General features: G+C 34.8%; 1 protein-coding gene across 2 annotated transcripts in view; it reads right to left on the bottom strand.

Moving 5' to 3' along the window:
* Window positions 1–2,691: 2,691 nt before the first annotated feature.
* Window positions 2,692–23,832, bottom strand: part of LOC124364607 (DNA damage-binding protein 2-like) — a 46,487-nt gene continuing 25,346 nt past the window's right edge. For both annotated transcript variants that reach the window (XM_046820208.1, XM_046820209.1), the window contains exons 7-10: window positions 16,628–16,760; window positions 12,689–12,893; window positions 5,875–5,970; window positions 2,692–3,223 (exon numbers count right to left, since the gene is read on the bottom strand). In XM_046820208.1, the coding sequence (XP_046676164.1) occupies window positions 5,933–5,970; window positions 12,689–12,893; window positions 16,628–16,760 (376 nt within the window). In that variant the 3' untranslated portion in view covers window positions 2,692–3,223; window positions 5,875–5,932. The remainder of the gene's footprint in view (window positions 3,224–5,874; window positions 5,971–12,688; window positions 12,894–16,627; window positions 16,761–23,832) is intronic.

Genomic DNA, 23,832 nt, shown 5'->3' with positions numbered 1-23,832 from the left:
TACAACTCATTTTTTTCCCACCGGGAGTACAGACTTATTATGATTTGGGTGTTTTGTAGTATAAATGGTTTTTTTAACTCTTAAAATCTATTATTATGTAAGACAAAAATGCAAAACTGGTTTTTTGTGTCTGGTACATTTGTATATGAACAAAACAGATCCCATTAACTTTCACCCAATACAACAACCATTAATTTAGAAGGTGGGCTCTCCCACCGGATTTCTCCCACTGGATTTACCACAGACCAGAGACTCTCTCAAAAGTGTATGAGGTGTGTCCAAAATCCGACCTTGACGTCTGGCATGAACTGACGTTCCTTGGCGGCAACGGCAATCTGGTCCCCTTCAAAGTACTACCCTCCACAAGCCACTACCTTATTCCAACGCTCCTCCCACTTCCGGAAACACTCCTTAAATTCATTTTGCGGAATGGCTAACAGGTCCTACGTCGCATTTTGTTTTATTTGTTCAACATTGTCAAATATTTTTCCTTTCGAAGGAATTTTTAATTTAGGAAATAGCCAGAAGTCACAAGGAGCTATGTCAGGACTGTAGGGAGGCTGTTGTAGTTGGTTGATGTCGTGTTTGACCAAAAAACGCTGAATAAGATTTGAGGAATGAGCTGGCGCGTTGTCGTGGTGCAGGATCCAGTCATGGCATATTTTGCCGAAACACAGTTCATTTTTAAATCTTCATGTAAATTGTTACAAACTGACGATTTTGGTATTCCTAAATCTTTTTCCAGCTCTCAGACAGTCAATTGACGGTTTTCATTAATTGCTACATGAACACGTTCAACATTTTCAGTGTTAAACCCTGCCAGATCGGTCATCACTCTCCACTGATATGCGGCCATTTTTAAAACCGCCTAAACCATCTTTTATTTGTGTATCGCCCATAGACATGTCACCATAAACTTTCCGTATCATAGTAATTGTCTCTGATGCTGAATGGCCAAGTTTTTGGCAAAATTTAATGCAAATGCAGCTGCTCAACACGTTCAGTCATATTGAAATGCGACGCACACACATGGCAGTACTGTACGGAACAGAGCGCTGTGACTCATTGAGTGACTGGATCGTATTCAATGCCTAATATGGGAAGGAGTAGTCTTGCCTCTCCCCTCCAATAACCGGTTTGAGCCGGTTGGTTACGCCGCGGCCGCCTACTGGTCGGCGGTCAGATACTTTTTGGTCAGACCTCGTATATACTAGACTGCAAAGATCCCTGACGTCAGGAGTGGGAATCGAACCCAAGACTCCGAAGGCTAACTTCCGCATCTGAGAGTGGCGCATTAGACCACACAGCTATCCTGACTTGATGTCTTTCCTGTGCAGATAGCTCACTCAAGACACATGTTCGATTGCATGCCAGTTCTAGGGTTAAAACTCAAATTAGACTTACTCAAAATTGTGAAATAAATGTAAAAATTAGTTTCATAGTAACAATAAGATCCTTTCTTGTCACACTTTTTAGCATCAAGATAGTATTTTTTTTTTTAATCATGACGTATACAAACCATATCACTAAATTACCTTATTTGTTGCTAGTACATTACTTTATTATACAGGGTCAAAAATTTTTTAACTCAGCCCTTAAATCCGCTGCTTAAATTTTTTAAATAAAAAGTTAATTTTGTTTATAAGACACAATTAAATAGAGAAAATTAATAGAAGTGAAACAGGCTATTCTGTAACAAGTTTGAGAGCATTCTTCAAGAGTATTAATTACAAAGATTTCTACTAAATTATGTAAATAAATTGTTTCTAAAAAATGGATTTTAATCCAAAGGGAATATTAAATTTGTGACTGTTTTCAGGCTTCTTTAATAGTTTCATGAGTTATACTACAATACTGTATGTATCAGTATTAAATAATTTCAAAAGTGGGTATAGTTTGTACATAAAATAGTTGTTTATTTTTCCATTAACAAAGTATATATTGATATCATATACAAGTTTGAAAAAGGCTAATATACTTTTAATCTATAAAGGGTAAAATGTCATTAACAAGCACTGAAATTAATAAGCACTAATTTAACTTTTTAATTTAAACATTAAATTTAAATTATATGAGATTTTTATGTAGTGAAATACAGTAGTATACTTAATAATAAAATGTTTAAATAAAAAAATAAATACATTTTCACAAAAATGATTAAATCCTATTAAATACGCCTTGTTTAATCAGAAAATTCGTATATGTAATTAACATACCTTTAAAATACAATTAATTAAACAATACAGGACACAGTAAATTCTCAATTCTATATACGCGGTTTACCCGTGTTACAGATTATCCATCTTGCGGATTATGTGTGGTATCCACAGTAAAGACTGAACAGTGAACAGTTTTTAAACTACCTTGGAAAAATTAATTTAATTAAGTTTACTACATATTTTGTCTTCTTAAAAATATTCAGAAATAATTAAAGAATACACTATACTTATTTTAAAACTGTTTTGTATCATAAAATTTTGATAAAAACAGTGGTTTAATAAATAAAATATTTCATCAAACAAAAATTAAATTCCTGCCATTTTGAAAATATTCAAATTAATTCAAAAATATTTTTTCAGATATAATACCTTCTGACATGGACCCGTTTACCAAGTTTTGTAACAATCGTAAAGATAACATTATTTTAATAAAAAAAAAAAAACAAAAAAATAGTGTATAGCTGCAAAACAAAGTCAAAAATTGGAAGAAACTTATTCTTAATTTTTAGCTTAGAATCAAACATAAAATCTGAAAATGCATAGCCTGCCCAACCTTTTTGTTACACCCTGTATAAAAACACAAACTGAGACAGTTTATGCATGTAGCCACTGTTGGTTATTATTTTTCTCTTACTATTGACAATCTTATGTATTATCTATGAAAATTCCCTTATCCGTAGTATCCACGCTGGTCAATAGCAGATAATTAAGAGTTTACTATGAAACTATGGTAGAGCACAGATAAATTTCGGTTTAGTTTGTACCATTACATATACAACGTATTCTTTATTTACACTTCCTATTGTTAGATGAAATTTATTAAATTAGCTGCTTTTGTCAGGATTACATAAACCATTTTAAACTTAACCAGAAATCCTAAAACTAATATACAATACAATACAAATATATTTTCTATACAATTTTAAACTTTGAAGAACAGTTGCAGAAGATCTTTCTACCCATTATGAATTTCATTCATTTGTGATTTGTGGCTTTTTTGTACTCTGGAAAAACACACACACATGATTACAGAAAATTACTACTTTAACTCAAGTTTCTTCAATCAATGATAAGGCAAAATAGACTAATAAGTCAGATTAACTCTTACTCTAGCTTAATTATTTATGTAACTTTCTACAGATTCAAATTAGTTTGTTAACTTTTTTCTTTTTAACATACACCTTAAACTGAAGTATCTTTAAGCATAATTAAAATTGAACGCTTCTATTCCATCAATAAATCATAAAGGTTTTTTATAACTGCACGTAAAAAACAGATATATAGAGTAACCAAATTAATTGTTATTAAAAAATTAACCCTCTCCCATGCACATCAAGTTTCTCGATGCGCCTATAGTGAAAACTATTTATCCGGCCACTCAAGCAAAAAGTGCAGTGGTTAACTGTTTACTTCATACAAAAGTTGTCTTTAAGCTAAAAGCTATGTTTTTAGTACTATTTTAAAGCTTAGAAACCTGCCTTCAAAACTTAACACTGTCTAAAGTAACACAATGTGTTTTAAAGGTATTTATTATTTATAAATATATTATAAATTTATTATTGATAAGTGAAATATTTTTAGTTTTTTCATCTTTATTTGTGAAGTAATTGTTTAATTTTTAATGTTAACATGTGGCAAAAATACAAAGTAAAACAATTTTACAACAGCATATTTATAAACATTGACTTATGTCGATGCCGAATGTCTAATTCATGATCTATTTCCAGCAACTAATATCACAACTTGAACTCACCATGTTAGCGACGATAGTAAAATATAGCAGCAGACAACCACAAGCAGAAACGTCAACAAGCAAGAAAATTTTTTTTTAAAGAGCAGTGAAATGTTATGCAACTACAAACTAGTCAAAATAGTTCCCGTTATCATCACACCTAGAGTGCAGCACTTGTCGAGGAACTAACATATTGCGTTGTTATGAATGGCGGACCAATTCATATCACTTATATGGGAGGCGGTGTTTGGCCAGTGAGTCAATTTGAGCCTCTTGTATGGTAGAGGGTTAACACTGCAGAAATATTACTGAATAACTATAGGCCAGTAATGTGATGTTATTAACCTTTTAAAACTAGATGGCCAATCGAATCATTCAAGTGGATTGCATCACTTTTTTTTATTAAAAAGTATACTTTTTTACATGTACTTTTACATGTAACTTGTACTTTTTCTATTAGTTTGTTTGAGAAACTTGCGGGAGATCTCTATACTTGATAAAATTTTAAGACATGAATTATGTAAGATGAAAATTTAATTTTTACACATGTTTTCATGATTAGGGAGTAACCAGAACTTAGTAGAGAGAAATGGCTGAGAAGGAGAACTGACGTGTGTTCAACTGTAGTTTTAGTCCAAGCCCCTTGTACTTCAATTACCTTTAATACTTTCAAACTAATTTTGTTGAAGTGATTAAATATTCAGTGATTACCAAAAGATTGTAGAATTGGATTTGAAACGCTGTAAACAGCAGTGAGTCAGAGATTAAGGGTGTGACTAGAGAAACCGTCATATTGGCTTATTTGTTATTTACGTAAATTATTTGTGAAGCAAGAATGAAGTAGTGAACCAGTGCCAACACATATACTGATATATTACTTTTGATTTTTAGATCTGTTTAAATTTGCTTCCACAAATATTTTAGAAAAGGAGACAACTAAAAGTAAATCTACATGCATTTTAATAATCTCTGTTAATTTATTATTCCTGCTGTGTTTTAATCTTTGAAGAACAAAATTAAAATTGAAGAGGAACTTCCACAAATAATTTGAGCTTTGTATTTTGAACTAAACCATGTCAAATACAGTGTGGGGGTAAAAATTGATTGAAATTTGAATCTGACCACTTTCCCCTTTCATACATGCGAAAATTGCTTCATGAGACTTCTGTTGGTTTTGCTCGACCAACTACAAGGGATACTACAATGTAAGAGTGTGCTGAAATAAATCTTGTCATCGACTTTTATTTAACATTGATTTCCACTCCAAAAATCTCATACGATTGTACTGAGTTTGTTCTCAAATTTATTTATCCTCCTGTTTTTACCTTGCCATCATGGTTACCCATAAGACCAATATAAAAGTATTAGCTAACGCCCAGCCAAATCACATGGAGTGACATGAACTCAGTGTTGCTTATATAGAAATGAGGGTTTATGCAAAATTTAAAGTCTATAGGTCAGTTTATTTTTAAGATATCGTGGAGACAGACAGACACATCAACAGCAATGAAATTATCCCTGCCACTTAAGTGATAGGCTTCGCTAACGCTCAGCCAATTAAGACATACTATATCTACAATCTACACAGTCCTTTGGTAAGCCTGCAAGGGAAGGAGGGGGTTAACACATTGACTGCGGCAGAGTGAGACTGTCCGCAGTGAGTCAAACCAATAACTGATATCTTGTGACAGTGGCATAAATGGGGGGGGGGGATTAGGGGAACAGAACCTCCTACAAAATTAAAAGAATTATAACAATCTTAACTAGTTTGAGATACAGCAGTTAAATGTTTTACTTTAAATGAGACCTATTTAATTTATTTATGTTTAGATTTATTCCATAAACCTCCCCCCCCACAATGTGGTGTGCTCCCCCCTTCCACCACAGACCAGGCCTAGTTAGGCTACCGAGAAGCGATCTTACCTCTTTCCTTTCATCCCACACTCATAGAATATGAGATGCCATACGTTAGTTTACATCCTTACGTTTTTCCGTACTGCCAAAGATTTATTTTTCTTCCTGAAACAAACAATCGAGAACTTATTTAATATTCATCAAAACTTCTTGTTAGTTCTAGCCTTTACGAAAAAAATTTAAGCTATGAGAGCAACTAACAAGAAATTCACTGGACAGTTATTATTATTCAGTTAGTAATAATTTAAGAAATGAAATACATTGCTTTTACATGTGTATTTTCAGCAAGCAATTGATAAGGCCCTAATGACAGACAATATTTAATTTTGCTAAGTATTTAATAATAATTTATACGTTAATTTGAGCCACTGAGTTTTGTAAAGTTCTTAAAAATATAATAATATAATCGTAATGTGTGATAGATTCAATTTTTTTGTACTAAGTTTGTGGAAAGTAAGTAATATTGAAATGAGAATTCATGTTCTGGTCATTTTATTACTCTCTGAGAGTATTTAGAGTATTCACTTCATTCATGTGTGGTGCTGGCATGTCACCTTAACATGCATGTATTTAGTAAATTACAATTTGGCAGTTTTAAACGTTTTGTATGAAAAATATTGCTTTTATAATTAGATTTTAATATAAATCTCCTAAAGGAAAGAAAATTAACTGTTAATATCATTAAGGATTGTATAGTTGTTTTGTGACAGACTGGACTAATAAATATACTACTCTCATATTATATTTCACTACCGTAATCTTTTTATATCTATATTGGACAAAGGTATACCATATTTTTGCTCAGGTCAAGAAAAACATATTTTACCATAAGAACATGGGTCTCTGATGTTTAGTTTCCCATCTGTCTGTATGTATGTGATTTTAGAAAAAAATTAATATCTTAAAAACTAATAAGTTTAATTATACCAAATTTGGTAAAAATATTTATGATAACAAGGCCAATTATCGAAAATATAATGAAATTAATTATCTTTGGTATTTTCAAAATGGCGGCAAAAGAACTTATAAACTTTGAATATCTTAAAAACAGCTGGCGTTTATTGAGTGTTTGAGTTGTTGGCTATTCTCTAAGAACCTCAATGTGGGCCATGTCTTGTCTTCGGTAATTGGCCTTGTTATCATAAACATTTTAACCACATTATAATTAAATTGATTGGTTTTTAAGACATTAATTTTTTTCTAAAAACACATACAGACAGATAGAAGAGAAACTAAGCATCAGAGACCCATGTTCATATGGTGACATATGTTTGTCTTGACCTGAGCAATATGTGGTATACCTTTGTCCAGAGATTTAACAAGACACCCCGTATAAAAATCTAATGGTGCCTGACTATGTGTTAAAGTTCACGTAGAAACTGGATCAACTGTAATGAAATTTTACATGGATGTTCTTAGAGTCCCTGGTTAAAATATAGGCAGGCATATTCCTGTTTAAAAAATCCCTCTGGGCTACACCCCACTGGTCTTTAAAGTTAAAAAAATCTCATAAGAAATCAATACAGCAAACAAATGTTATTAATTAAAAGAGCCTGTTAAATATAAAAACTTTACTGTGTAAACAATGTTTTATGACAGAACAACCATAATATGTTTAATTAATTTAACCCTTTGAATGCCAACGTCCGATTTTACCGGACGTTCGGGAAAAAAATCACTACAAATCGAAAACTTAATATTTTTAAACTAATATTATATTAAATTGTTTGTAAAGAACTGTTTTTTCCAAAATAAATTGTTATAGTATACTTCCGATCAATTGACTTTAACGAAAAGCTATCTAGAACTCACATATAAACATTTTTGGTTGATATGGCTAACGCAACAGTGTGACATTAGTTACTTAAATGTTGTATAACTCACTCATTATTGAAGATAATGGTATACATTTTTCAAGATTTATAGGCAATTGAATACCCTTTCCAGTGATATGGAAAAAAAACAATATGATTTTTTTGGTAATGATAATTAGGTTGAAAAATGAAATTTAAATAAATTCTGGAATTTTTTGATGTAAGTCCATTTTTGATATTTCTAAATTTAATTTTATGGTAACTTTGTTATTTTACGAGGGCTGTTTTTTAAGTAAGGGCCGCCTTTTTTTTTTTTTTTTTTTTTTTTTTTTTTTTTTTTTTTTTTTTTATTAATAAACAACAATTATTTTTTTCAAAACACATTTATTTTCAGAATCTACATACTTTTTTTATTTTTCTACATAGTTGCCTTGTTTGTTAAGGCACTTATCATATCTTAAAACTAAGTTTTGAAATCCCTCTTCAAAGAAATTTGCCGCCTGCTCTGACAACCAGGAGTTCACGGCCATCTTGACTTCGTCGTCATTGTAGTGCTTCCCGCCAAGACGATTTTTCAAGTACCGAAAAAGGTGGAAATCGCTCGGAGCAAGGTCGGGGCTGTACGGCGGATGATTCAAAACTTCCCAGCCAAAGAGTCGATCATTTTCCTGTGTCCGAGCAGCGGTGTGAGGCCTTGCATTGTCGTGGAGGAGCAGAATTCCCTTTGTCAGCATGCCGTGTCTTTTGTTCTGAATGGCGCGTCGGAGACTGGCCAGGGTTGCGCAGTAGGTTTCTGAGTTAATCGTCATTCCTCGCGGCATAAAGTCCACTAGCAAAACACCGCGCCTGTCCCAGAACACAGTTGCCATAACTTTGTGCAGCGACAGCGTTTGCTTGGCTTTGACTTTGACTGGAGACGTTGTGTGCCGCCATTCCATGGACTGTTGCTTTGATTCAGGAGTGATATGGGATACCCATGTTTCATCTCTTGTGACAATTCGACTCAACATGTCGTCTCCTTCCTCGTCGTAGCGGGTCAAGAAAGTCAAAGAACTGCTTAATCTCTTTTTTTTGTGATCCTCAGTGAGGAGTTTGGGTACCCATCTTGAGCACAATTTTTTAAAGTTTAGGTTTTCTGACACAATTTTGTACAGTACTGACCTGGACACTTGAGGAAATTCCATAGAGAGAGTGGTTATTGTGAACCGTCGGTCCTCATGAATTTTTGCGTCAACTGCAGTAACCAAATCTCCCGTGATCACAGATGGCCGGCCTGAGCGATCTTCATCGTGGACATTTTCGCAGCCATCTTTAAATTCTTGGACCCATTTCCGCACTTTACCTTCACTCATTGTCTTGGCACCATACACCTCACAAAGCTGACAGTGAATGTCAGCAGCCGACATGTTTCTTGCAGTCAAATATCGTATCACTAACCGAATCTCACACGCGGCGGGTGATTCGATAATCTTAAACATTTTAAAGGTCCACAGTAATGCATACAGGTTAGCTACAGAGCTGCAACTGACATGAAGTTGTTCGCTAGGAATGCCGGGCGCACGCTCGTTACGGCAGGAACGCGAACTACTACCGTGTACGGGAGAACGGCCCTTACTTAAAAAACAGCCCTCGTATGTTAATTAGCCCAGAGTTTTCAAAGAAAATGTACAAAAACAGAATGTTGATAGCTTATTAAATAATCAAACTGTGAATTTTTACTGAAACCTTGCAAAATACCTTCAAAAAGGTTGGCACTTTTAGGTGCACTCACTAAAAAAACCTGGCACTTTTCAGTACACCTACTCAATAAATACTTGGCACTCAAAGGGTTAACCATTATTTTCAATTTGTTTACATTTTTATAGTCTTGATGAAGCATAGAGTAAGCTTGATAGTAACAACACTTCTTACTTTAACCTTTTCTGTATCCGCTGTTGAGCACAGAGTAAGAAAATATGCAGATATGAAAATCAAAAGTTTTAGTAAAAATATACTATTAACTGAATGTTTTAGCAAATATCAAATATGTACTGTAATGCAAATATCAAAGACAAAGTTACTACCTAATTTTTAAAATAATTTAACCCTAGAAGTGGCAATGCTAAACTTCCACAGTGGCAAGCTCTTTTTGGCCACTTTGCAGAGTATTTTTTAGAAATTCACCAAAAATATATTTTTTACTCTAACCTAGTCATGTTGCATACTGAATTCTTCAGAAAGAGTTGAATTTTCATATTATGACAAAATAAAATGATTTCTTGAAACCTGAATTGGACTTATCTTGTGAAAAACCAAAAAATGTTGATTGACCAAACTAAAATTGTAACTTTGACACTTTGTAAAAAATAATAAAAACATAGTTACAGAAAATCCATTATATACCAAAGGTAGAAACAATAATTACCTACAAATATCAAAGGAAAAAGTTTGAAAATTAAAAAATAAATAAATAAAATAAATGAAAAAATAAAAAATAATTTTTTTTTGCAAAATAGCAAAAGAAAGTTGTTTTGTTGAAACTGGTAAAAAACAACCTAAATGCTGTAGAATCTTTGCATACTATATTTTATTTTGAAGAGAAAGAGTTTTTCTACAGATCTACCAGATCAGTTTATTACAGTAAATTATTATTTTTAGTTTTTTGTTTGTGATCAAACTTGAAAATGAAATTTGGTACCAGGAAACAGTGAATAAACAAACTAACACAAGATCGTAAAAAAACAATGCCAAATTTATTACAAACCAAAAAGATAGACAGTGTTATAATAATAAAGAAAATATATAGCTATATGTACAAGCCAAGAGAAACGAAACAGTCACGTAGGCCTACTCAGCTAGTTTTGCCACAGACCGCGGGAGAAAACTTAGGATTATTTCAGTTAGTACCATTGATTATTTCATCGTGATGTTGATGATACTATATGAAATGTATTTGACATTTAGTGGTGAACGCAATTGTGCAAACTAGGCGTAAAAATAATTATCGGTTGCCTAGCAATAGGCGGCAATGTGAAGCGACTTCTAAGACGTCGCTTGCCACGTCACGGCGGCGTAAATAGAACGTCTCAGACGTCGCTTGCCACTTAGAGGGTTAAAGACTGTTATAAAATCTATCTTAGTTGTATTTTGACACAAACAGCATCAGTGTATGTATATATACACACACACACATATTCTTGATCAGAGAAACAAGGCAAAATCAACTATGGCACAAAAAAGTACTAATATTGGAGTAAATTACAATGGTCATAAATGTAAGCTTTTTGACATATTTTACTGATTGTGGCAACAAGGTAAACTCAACATTGGTGTCGAAAAATAATTCACTCCAACCAGAAGTGTTCATACAAGTGCTAAGTCTACCAAATGCGTGCCAAGCTACATGGAACTGCTAGCATTAGAATAAAATAATAACATTGCAATCACAAAAATAATAAAAAATAATCTGCAATTTTCCTAAACGATAACCCTTCTGTTAAATGTAGAGCCATAACGGTTGTTTAAACACTTTGACAATTATAAAAATCTCAACAACTTATCATGCCTCTCTAAAGACTATACCGTATATCATATATCAATCAAACTATCAAATTTCACACACTGATCATATTTTTGCTGAAAAAGGTGCTTGATGAGTTTTATTTGCTTCAAAGAATAAAAAAAGTTGTAACAAATTGTTTTCTCCAAATGAAACATTTACCTTCTATAATTGGTTGTAGAAATAAAAAATAAACTGTTTTTAAAATTGGACAGGTAGTGAATTCTTTCAATATTTAACAGATTTTAATATTATGTATGATCTTTCTAATTTTCGTTTATCTTTGTGATTAGTTTATTTGTATTTAAAATATATGTGATATCATTATTTTATAACATCATTGTTTTATGTTAGAAATGTAGCCTCATGTAGAAGGGTTTGATATAAGTAACAGGAATAAACCTTTGAACACTTTTGTAGTTTTTTATTTGTACAATGTACGAGGGGGTACCCAACAAAAACCCCAATGCTCTTAAAAAAAACCGTATCCTCTTCAAAATACTCTCCATTATAACTAATACATCCCACCAGTATTTCCACTGTTTGAAACATTTTTTGTACTCATCTTTAGGAATGGCTGACAGCTCCTCTCTTGTTTTTTTTCTTGACCTCTTCTATGTTGTCAAATCGGTTTCTTTTCATGCATGGAAATAAGAAAAAAGTCACACAGTACTAGGTAGGGCGAAGTAAGGTGCGTGGGGCAGCGGAACCATGCCATTTTTAGCCAAAAACATTCGTTTTCTCGATGTTTTTTTTATTATTAGACAGAACCCAAGGAACAAACTTGGCAGCAACCCTTTTCATTCCCAAATCTTCTGTTAAAATTCGCTGAACCGAGCTCCAAGATAACCTACTAATCTCTGACATTTGATCAATTGTCTGTGAGCATAAGCTGTTGAGTTTTTTCAATATTTTTGTCAAATTGGGTAGTTCATAGACGTCCAGAACAAGGTTTGTCATCAATCGACATGTCGTCATTTTTAAATCGAGCAAACCACTCATACACTTGAGTTTTTCGCATAGCTCATCTTGATACATTAAAACAGTTTCAGCAGAATTTTTACTGAGTAGAAAACAAAATTTCACAGCTGCACGCTGTCCACTTAAACTTGCCATCATAAAAAACGAAACAAGAAAAAAACAGCACCAGCATAAATAATCACAGCAGATGAATGGAAAAAGTCAGATTGACAATACAGGCGGCACTGAACTGGCCGTGAGTTGCGCTATACATGCCTAGTGACAAAAATGCAAATTGCACAAGCTCCGCTTATGGCAATGATATTCCGGTTTCTTTTGGGTCCCCCCTCGTGCATTTCAGATTCAAAGAATCCATCTTCAGGTATTACAAGGTTAGGATGTGACTGAAGTGGGTGAGACTGGTGATCCGATTACTGGACTCAGTTTACCCGTCGATGCTGAGTAGATATACTGTATATACAGCGCATTGCTGGATCGACACACAACTAACCTGAGCTTGTAGCTAACGTGGAGCCAGTAGAATTGAAGTGAGTGAGACTAGTGATCAGTTTACTGGAGTCCATCAGTTCGTAGCACACTTTACCCGTCGATGCTGAGAAGATATCTACACAGCGCATTTCTGGATCGTAGTTGTCAAACTTGGGGTCTGGGTACCGACCGATTACAAACAAGTCTGCAGCCGGATGCCAGCTTGCCTGAAACAGGGGAGGAAAAAATTAGCACTATTTTAAAACAACTGTTGTAGCACAGTATTTGTACTACTTATTTTTATTTCCATTGCATCTTTTTGATCTAAGTAATTTTGTGAAGTTTATTATTGACTGGTGAAATTGCATAAACAAACATTGAAAATAGAAACTGCAATCAAAATATTATTTACATAATTAAGATAATTTGTTAATTAGATTATTATTACATATTTACGGTTTTTTATAAATATTTACGAGGGTCATCTGTTTTTTGAGCAGTGAGCTAACAGTGCAATACGCATGTGTGCTGACTCCCTTGTATATGAAATGATGCAATTTGCAGTAAAACCATTGCAGAGTGCTGTTTACAGTGCGAATTTAAGATGTTAAAAAACAATTAATTGTGAATTACGATCAGTTACCCAGTTTTTGAGAGCAAGGAATGTTCTAGCAGCTGATATTCTTATTGTCTACCAGACAAGTGAAGTGTATGGCCCTAATGCTATGACAGCAAAGTGCGGAAGTGGGTAAGAGCTTTCAAAGATGGATGGGAAAATGTTCATGATGAATCGTGATTGGGCCAGCCACCAGTAATCACAGAAAATTTGGTCAAAGTCGTTGATGGAAAGATCCATGAAGATCGGCAATTTACCATTTCATCATTAGAATTGGAATTTCTGTCCCCAAGTAAAAAAAAAACATTGCACAAAACTTTTTCTAAACATTAGAAATTTTACGAATTGTGCTCAGGTTGGGTTCCCAGGCAGACATACTGAGGAACACAAAATGAGAAGAATGGGTTTGTAACAGGTCAACATTACGACAGGTTACGACATTTGAATATTCGCGGGGAATTGGCAGACTGTGACGTCAATGAATCGGCAGACTGTGACGTCAGTGAATCACATGTTGTCGGAATTGAGATTTATTTAATAACGAAGAAATAGAAATTTATTGAACTTTATTCGGGAAAAGATTAAAATGAAGTAATTAAAATGAAGTAAACATAACCAAAATTCGTGTTTTACAAAAACATTAAATAGAATTACGCAGAAAAGCCAATTGTGGTATGAATGACTTGTATATTGATGACGTCATAAAGCACATGTTGCTAAAAATTTAAATAAAAAGCTTTGAAAAAATAATAAAAAGAAAATAGAAATACTTAAATTGATTAATTATAGTAAACGTGATAAATTTCGACAATTATAAGAAAGAATCAAATTATATTTATTCGTGAAGACGCTTATTTGAACGAGAGAGGGGATGAGTATTGTTTTGAGTCGGTCGGTATCCGTCGTTTTATACGGAGATTCGTTCTTCTTTCACCAGACTCGAAGCAAGGAGGTTGTGTTAGTTCTCCTGGGATAGTAATGAACTGTTGTATAGTATATTGAAATTTAATCAAGGATGGGATATTGTTTAGACTTTTAAAATTATCAAAGCACTGCAAGGTGAGTGAAATTATAATATGTGTTGAGAGTGTGACATTTAATAAATTAATCTTGTGGTCACTTGGTTTGACTTTCTTTAAATATCCCTTTTATAAAAAGTGTGGAGTGATGTTAAATTTTGTAATCATTACTTAACATATTTTGGAACCCTGACATACACACAGACTTGTCTCTGGTGATAACACCAGAGACGTTCAAATCTAATAAATTTTTAGTAATACCGAGGGAATACAGCTACAGAATGAATGATGAGCAACATGGTACAACAACGTGCCACTGGTGACAAGGGGCGTACAACTACATGGTGAGTCAATAACTCTAAAGAACTGACTTTCAGCAAATTATCACAAGGAAAGTGAAGGTGACACACAGCAAATTGGCGTTATAATCTGCCACTCTCATCAAATTGACATCACTTCAAATCTGAAATACAGCAGGTTGTGCTCAAAAGTTTTTGGTCTGATAATCATGAGGAAGTTGATACACTTTTTAAAAACAGTGTCGCAGGTGACGAGACATGGGTTTTTCACATAACCCCAGAAAAAACCATATTTTGGGTAAGACATGGAATATTATTATTTGAGATTGCAATTATTATTATTATTGATAAAATACTGCAAAACCACGTGTTAGTGATCAAAAATTTTTGTACTGCCGATCAGCCGATAATTAATGATACGGCGGATCTCCTCAGATTTAACCCTTTTAGGACCAGACCAAAATTTGACATGTGCAAAGAAAATTTTTGCGTTTTTCTGGCCATGCTCCAAGAACTGTGCATATTAAAAATGTGCGATTTTTCAAGCGTTTGAGAGACAAATCATATCTTCAGAACTAATTACTGTACAGATTTGTTTTTAGGCTTAAAATGTTTATAATTAAATTGTTCATTGTGAAAAAATAAATTTAAGTTATTATAATAGCAAAAAACCATTTGATTTATCTGTTTATCAAATAAAAAAAAGAAAAAAAATTTTAAAAATTGAGTTTGATCTTCAATAACTACCAAAAATAAGAATAAATTATCCGTGGGAAATGGTATTTATTAGTTCTACATATAATTCTCTATAACTGTACAAAATTTGAAAGCCCTGAAATAAAAAGTTTGTAAATGAATTAAATTGTTCTGTAACACTAGTTAAAACACCCTTTTCTGCATTAGCCTAACATTCAAAACCTTATAGGCTACTAAGGATATTATTCAGTACTTTGGGATTATACCGACCACACCAGTATGAAGAACACAAAAATATACATTTATAGAAACAAACATGATAGAACGAAAAAACAACTCTTTAATTACAAACTTACAACGATTATCAATATTGTTAATGGGGTCAGATTCCGTTATATGCCCCCAACGCTTAAACTTTTTTCAATGAATTTAGAACGTTATAAAACGATGTAGTTGAGTAACAGAACTAACATTCCATCAATCAACAAGCATTTCCAGGTATTGTGATCGGTATTGTTGTCGCTGTTATCTTATCTTTCTCGAGAATCCCGATTACGGCAGGCCGCGCGGCATCACATGATTATTTAAGTTTTTTGCACAGTACATAAAAACAAGTTTTGTGTGTTTTTTTCAATAAAGAGTTTAGTTTTTGTTTGGTAATGTTTGTTTTTGTTGAATTTTTGTGTTTGTAGAAATGTAGGGGTAAAACACGGAAGTACAACAAAGCGACGCACCAGCTGAACGGGCGACGAGACTCTGCAATCACGTTATCTACTAGACCGCTCGACTTTGACCTCTGAGGATGGGGAGGGGTTTGCAATAAGACAATTCCTGTTCTATATTGGCGAAATATTGTTCTACGCTAATCTAGTAATCAGTAGAAGCAAAATGTCAAATAACGATTCATGTCTGGGTGTGGTCGGTATAATCCCAAAGTACCCTGACAACATTACGATGCAACATGGCCGTAAAATATTTTTTTTCACCAAGCTGATGATTCCAAAGACGTTTAAAATTTGATATCATAGTAAGAAACATACAGGGAAAAAAATATGAAAAGTCCGCCGGCAATAAATCAGACGGCTGGTCCTTTTCGCATAGTACGCCGCCGGCGATATATCAGACGACTGGTCCTTTTCGCATAGTACGCCGCCGGCGATAAATCAGATGGTTGGTCCTTAAAGGGTTAAATGTCGAATCCCATAGATCGAGTCTCTATTGAAGATTCGAGTTATGTCTTTAACACATCACTATTGCTATAGAAAGTAGTAATTGAAAGAATAAGTGCACTGCACCCATCAGTTTGTAGTTCACAACTATAGCATACTGACCGTGATACCAGTCATATGTTGGAAGCAGCGGTGAGGATGAGATATCTCATGTTCTAACACCCAACTGGGAGCTCTGTACACTCGTAACTGGTCATGCAGGTCAGTAGTCAGCAGTCTGCAGCCATCACTTCGGCTGTAACAATAATATACTAGTTAGTAGAATTACTTTAACAGTTTATAGTCATTAATTCAAGGGAATTTTGTTCTCTGATGGGCTATAAAGAAAATTACAGAATCTACTACAAATCTCCATTTCTTTCGTAAAATCTTACTGACTCACTCATCCGGCCTTCAGAAGCAACAGATTTGAGTTCTTGCCCACTTTTATCGTAGTCATCAGTATACTAATTTAAAAATTTTCATCACTGTTACCATAAAAATACAATAAGTCCTAAAGTTTTCATTGCATACTCAGATCATTTTGTACTGGATTTCAATACCCAATCCTTCTGGTTAGCATAAAATATGTTCTATTGATTTTCAGTGACACTACATCTTTATGGTAGCATAAAACATACTTGCAACTAACACTTGGAGAAATCATCGGCTGTACTGGTAATGTTCAAGTGTCAATAGCTTGGCTACAACTACCACAGTCGAGCTACCAACAATGAGGGACAATTGTGTTGGTGTGTGGGTGGGGAGGGCTGGACCCGTTGCTCTATTTCTATCAATACTTAGACGTGATAAGTTATAAAAAATGATCAAACAAAGGACTTTCAAGTGCAATTCAAAGGAACTAGCTCTCTAGGAACATTCCGTAACCCTGGCACCGCTAACCCCATATCTTTTTTACTCTGTCCCTTTAATCTTAATGTGCTCTGATATTGAGCTTTGAAATATTTGTAATTCTAGGCTCGGTGATGCTGGACACATGTATAGAATTAATTATTTACTAGTCTAAGAATGTTTTTAGCTATATAGACATGTTGTCGTTTATGTAAACATTGAAACTGTTTTTGGATTGATCCTGATATTGCAAGAAGTATGTAAACAAAATATTTTGTTAAAAAAACTGTATTAGCATATTTAAATAGTTTTGGATAGGGATCACAATTTAAAAAAAAATTGATGTACAGTACTATACAAAAACACTTCATTTCATACCTCATACAGGTATGTTTTCAACAGGGTGGCCACTCAAAACCTCATTTCAATTTGCGATCTCACGGGAGTGAAATTGTAAATAGCACATTTGTAAATAGAAAAAGTGTAAATAAATTTCAAATAAAATTGTGTAAATATTTCTTGGTAAATAGTGTTTTTTAACTGTATTGAAACTGTTTATGGATCCTAAAATCATCTGTTTACCGGTACATCCATAATGTGAATATTTATTTTAAGTTTCTTGCAATGTAAGAGTCAGTTGCTTTAACACGTCTTATAAAATGTTGCAAAGTACAATTATACGTATTTATACAAAATGTGTCATAAAAAATTTATTTATGAGAGAAATGACACAAAATTTTGTATGGTTGTTCCTTTCTAAATGTATAATATAATAAAATAGCTTTAGACAGTAAAATTATTTTTCCTTTTTTAGTTATTTGCAAAATAAATTAATACATTTTTTGTATGTAATCTATTAAAACAGTTTTTTAATTTTACATTACTTAAAACTACATCTATATATTTTTTTTGGTCATAGTATAATTTGGTGCAACTTTTAGGTCATTCTCTAATTTTTATGAAAACTTAAATTTTAATCTAAGAGACTGCAAAATAGCCAATTTTACCCTGGCACTTTTGACTGGTATTTGAAAAGAAACCTACATACATGGGGAGAAAACTTTTCAATCAACTTCCAGAGGACCTCAAGAGACGCAGAGATGAGAAGTACTTCAAGACAGCACTTAAGGCCTGGCTGCTGCAGAAACCATATTACACCCTAGAAGAATTTTTAAATACCTGATTGTACAACTAAATTATATTGACACAATTCTGTACTCCATATATACGAATAAAGATTTCTGTATTCTGACTAGTCACAAGGGGATATGAGATGTGAAAAATTTTTGCAACATCTCATATTTGCTCCTGGCCCTGAAAGGGTTAAAGCGTACCACTTGTTTAGTGACAAAGTCAGAAACGATCGGTCGGCCGATTTTGTCTAATGCAATGTTACATTATTTTGTTGCAGGGGGGTGGGAGGGGAGCGGAGGCTTGCCACGGCACAGGAATACACCTAACCTAGATAAACTCACTACACTAGTGGAGGTAACCTTAGATCAACCGTCCGTTCACGAACATATGTCGATCCTCATTCACAATTTCACGAGCCAAGTTGCGTAAAATACAATGTTTCGGGATTAATCAGTTCTTGATTCAAGAAGCTGTCAAATTATGTCTTAATTTTATAATTTCTTGGAGACAAAAAAAAATTTTTTTTTAAAATTTTCCCGATTGTCAGAAAAATTCTCGGCTTATTCCTGGTCTGTTAAATTCCAGGTTTCCTGGTTGGGTGGCCACCCTGTTTCAAGTATTACCATCTTAAACGTTATTATATTACAGCAGTTTGGAGCAGTTCGTAAGTCACAACAATATTTTGAAATTTTTAATTGTTTAAATCTTGCACATGTTAAGTTTAGCTCCAGTTCACTGTCAAGTGCAGCGTCTTAAACCTTATGATGTCGCAGACTTGACTCCTGAAATCTGGAGTCATGTTCATCTGAAGCGATCCAAAAATAGTCGACGACGAAGATTGAAGTAGGTCAAGTCGAATCCCCCCCCACAATGTTTTGACATCAGAGACACTCAGACTACAAAAAGTAGTGCAATCTAGGTGAAGAGGTATTTTCATTGTCTCATCAGGTGCCATTGTGCTGCACTTAAGGGAAAGGTGAATTGGAGCTACACTCAACATTCAGATTGAATGAGCCCTTCTCACCATAGCTGCGTTATGTGTAGTTGAAATCTTGTTCAGAATTGGTAATATACTTTAACCCTTTGATCTGCTAGTTTTAGAACATAGTTTGGCATTATTATGGTTTAAATGTGTTTTTTTTTTTTACTCTTAAGAGGCCATGATTTAAAAATAAAAACCTTGCAAAGCTTAAAATAACACAAGTTAAGTAGTTTTTAATACTGTGATTGACTTTGTGAAATGTGATTGACTTTGAAATTAAGGTGACTGTTCTAGTAGTTAAAGCGGAATATGTAAATTTAGCTTAAAACGGAGTAAGTATCTTAATTTAGATTGCTGTATAAAATCAAATACTTCGTAATGGAATAAAGAACTGTTTTGTTTATATGCTCATGGACAGTGAGGTTATGTATGATTTTGTTTGACTTATTCCATACGATAGCAGTACAGAAAATAGTGGTGTTATAAGTATGTTTCAAAATGTAATATTGAATTGCTCATATTATGTTTGGCTGCAGTTCTAAAATAGTAAATATCCTATTTTAGTACGTATAGTAAACAATCTGATAAACCTGATTTTCGTCAGCTGCAGTATAATAAGCGGCCACTTCAGGATCGAATCAACCATATTATAACGGAGTTTCAATACTATCTGTAACTATTAGCAAGTCAAAATAGGCTCGGAAACTGTGGAAGGATAATAAGAACCTGTAAAAGTAGATCATCTAGTTCTTCAATTAAGAGGAGCCGTTTCATAGTGAAAAGCTTTTGCATATAAAAAACTCCGGTTATTACAATGCCACCAAAGAAGAGTCCTGAAGTTGTGGGATGTCCAGTCTGTATCAAGGCTGTTATGGATGAAGATGACGCAATTCAATGCGACTTTACCTGTCAACGTTGGTTCCATATTAAATGTATCAGAATGCCTAAAGCTGAATACAGCAAATACAGTAGCAACAATAATATGAAGTGGCCGTGTTCCAGGTTGGATTGCTCCGCCCTAGCTAAACACTCTCCTAGTGATGTATAGGATAAATTGAACACCATGATTGGAAAAATTGATGCTCTCAATAACAAGGTAGAATCCCTTCTTACTCTCCCGGTCAAGATAGATGATATTGAGAGAAAAATTGATATTGTCAAGGTAAAACTGGATGGTTTGGAGGCTAGGATTGAAAGTAGCGAAAGTCGCATTCATAGCCTTGAAAAAAAAGTTGATTTTTTGGCATCTGAACCGGCACCTTCAACCACAGAGGATATAATTGCTGAAATTAACAACCGCGCCAAGCGCGCATTCAACGCCATGATATTCAACATTCCCGAGAGTTCTAGTTCATCAATTGATACCAGAAAACGTCATGATATCTCCAACGTTAAAAATTTGTTGGATTTGTTCCAAATTGATACTTCCTCTGTTGAGATAAAATGCATTAGGGTTGGTAAATCAGCTAGAAATAAGGTTCGGCCCGTAAAAGCAATTTTCAATGACTCAGAAATAGTTCGAAATTTTGTACTAGTTTTTCCAGGGATGCTGTGAAGAATGCTTACCCCGAACTATCTTCAGTTGCTGTTGCCAGAGATCGTACTTCGGAAGAGCGAAATCATCTGAGGAAGCTCCGGGATGAACTAAAAAAGAGAGTCGACAGTGGAGAAACAAATTTAACCATTAAGTATAATAATGGTGTTCCTACCATTACTGTGGTTAGTTTAAAAAACGATTAGATTCTCACGGCATTTCCAATATTGCATTATACTTTCAGAATGTCAATGGTCTCAGAACTGAAATGGAGACTTTCAAGAAAGCTGTGAATACTTGCATTTACGATATAATTTGCTTATGTGAAACTAATCTCTCCGAGGACATTTCTAATTCTGAACTTGAACTAGCTAACTAACATGTACACCGTCAAGACAGATCGATACACACTAGTTCCAAAAAATCTGGAGGCGGCTCTTTGATAGCTATTAACAGTTATTTCCCATCTTGGCGCGTGCATTCCTCATTCACCTCTCTCGAATGTGTCTTTGTCTGCATATTTGGGGTGAGAGCTATTCTACCTCTTTCTTACTTTGCACTGTATATATTCCACCTGATGCCTCTTCCTCAGTCTATGAGGAGTTTAGCTTGGCTACGGAAGAAATTTTGTCATCAGGGAAATCTTTCGATAAAATAATCATTACTGGGGACTTCAATCAGCCAGCGACAGTTTGTGATAGTCTTCCAGTATCTTCTATGAGCAGCTCTTCTGGGTTTCTGGTGGACTTGGCTTCGATTCTGGACCTTCATCAGCTAAATACTGTCAGGAATAAGAGGGGCGTTATCTTGGATTTGATTTTCTCCTCTGACTCTTCAAGTGTTGTTGTACCAGCTCATGATGTTTTGATTCCTTTGGAAAACGATCATCCAGCCCTGGCTATGAACATAGGCACTGAGAGTGGCCGTTCAAATGGAAAATTGCAACTTGTTCCTGATCTCAGACGCTGTGATCTCCCAGCTATATTCAACTATATAGCCAGTTTGTCTTACCCATTGGTTGATACTACTAATGCGGAAACGCTTTTCAGTCACTTCTGTGATGAACTCAGGAATGCTATTCTAATGAATTGTCCATACAAGAAAATAGGCACAACCTCATTTCCTAATTGGTTTTCCACTGATTTGAAAAAACTGATTATTCAGAAGAAGCTATCTCACAAACGTTTCAAGGAAACCTCTGATCCTACTCACTACGCGATCTTCCAGCGACTTAGAGCCCAATGTACTGTTCTTGTTTCTCAGTGTCGTCGTAAGCTCCTGGATCGCATCAATGATTCAGTGTCGAACAACCCTAAAAGTTTTTGGAGCTATGTCAGTCAACAGAGGAAAACATCGAACATACCCAAGATGATTTGTCATGAGGAATCGGTTGCGGAAGATCCTGAAGAAATTTGCTGTGTTTTTGCCAGCTACTTTGCTACTATTTTTAGTAAAACTCACGATGATCCTCCTGTCTACCATCCTCGTGAGTTCAAAGTCTTAACAACCTGGTGCCTTTCAGTTGAGGCCATTGAGCGTAAGCTTAGCCAGCTAGATCCAAACAAAGGGGCAGGTCCTGATTCCATTCCTCTATCGGTGCTTAAATATTGCAGTGTGGTGATTTCTCCTCATTTATATATTTATTTCAACATATTCTTCTCTAGAGGTATTTTTCCAGACTGCTTAAAGACAGGATACATAGTTCCCATATTCAAATCTGGCAATAGTACCCTTGCATCGAATTACAGACCGATTGTTATTTTAAACACATTGTCCAAAGTTTTTGAGAGTCTGGTGTTAAATGGACTTGAATTTGACCTTAAACACTTAGTAGTGCCGCAGCAGCATGGCTTTCGCTCCGGGAGATCCACAACCACTAACCTCATCATTTTTCAACACTACATTACCTCAGCATTCGCAAGAGGTTGGCAGGTGGACTGCATTTATCTGGATTTCGCCAAAGCCTTCGACTGGGTTAGTCACAAATACCTATTGGCTAAATTGGACTCTCTAGGATTCTCCAGTTCTCTCCTGCAATTCTTCCAATCCTATCTTCAGGGTCGAACGCTGAGTGTGAGGTGTGGTACTGCTATTTCTCACCCCATTAGTGCTGAGTCAGGAGTTCCTCAAGGGTCACATCTGGGACCTTTCCTTTTCAACCTCTTCATCAACGACATTGGTGATGCTCTGACAGTGGAGCACTGGTGCTTTAAAAACTCTATAGACCTGAACATATCTAAATGTTCAGATATGACCTTTTCCAGATCTCGGAATCCACTTTTTCATGACTATTACCTTGGCAGGGAACTTCTCCACAGAGTCTGGAAGATGAAGGACCTTGGTGTCATAACTACTTCAAATTCCGATGAGCATGTGCGGTTCATTTGCAGGAGAGCCAACTCCACGCTTGGCTTCGTCTTTCGTTTCTCTGGGGGGCTGCATGTTGACTCTCTAGTAACATTGTATAAGACACTAGTGCGTCCGCTCCTGGAGTACAACTCTTTTGTGTGGGCTCCGTATCAATCTACTCTCATATCGGATATTGAGAGAGTCCAGGTCCGATTCATCAGAGTTGTTGGCTGTCGAATGGGATACAACTACCTTGAAGTCCCTGTACCACTACTGAAGTCTCACTTCTGTCTTCATGACTTAGACATTCGCAGAAGGATTCAAGACTCAGTTCTCCTCATGAGGTTGATTAATGGTGTTGTGGGGTGTCCCTGAGCTGTTACTGGAGCTTCCTTTTCACATTCCTGGCCGTACAAGATCCCAGGACTTGTTTGAGAGGCTTCAGTACTCTACGTTATACCAGCAACGCAGTACGCT

This window comes from Homalodisca vitripennis, chromosome 6, assembly GCF_021130785.1.
Source record: "Homalodisca vitripennis isolate AUS2020 chromosome 6, UT_GWSS_2.1, whole genome shotgun sequence".
In the NCBI taxonomy this organism is placed as follows: domain Eukaryota; kingdom Metazoa; phylum Arthropoda; class Insecta; order Hemiptera; family Cicadellidae; genus Homalodisca; species Homalodisca vitripennis.
Note: the sequence above shows the minus strand (reverse complement) of the source record. Positions and strands in the feature narration are given on the sequence as shown.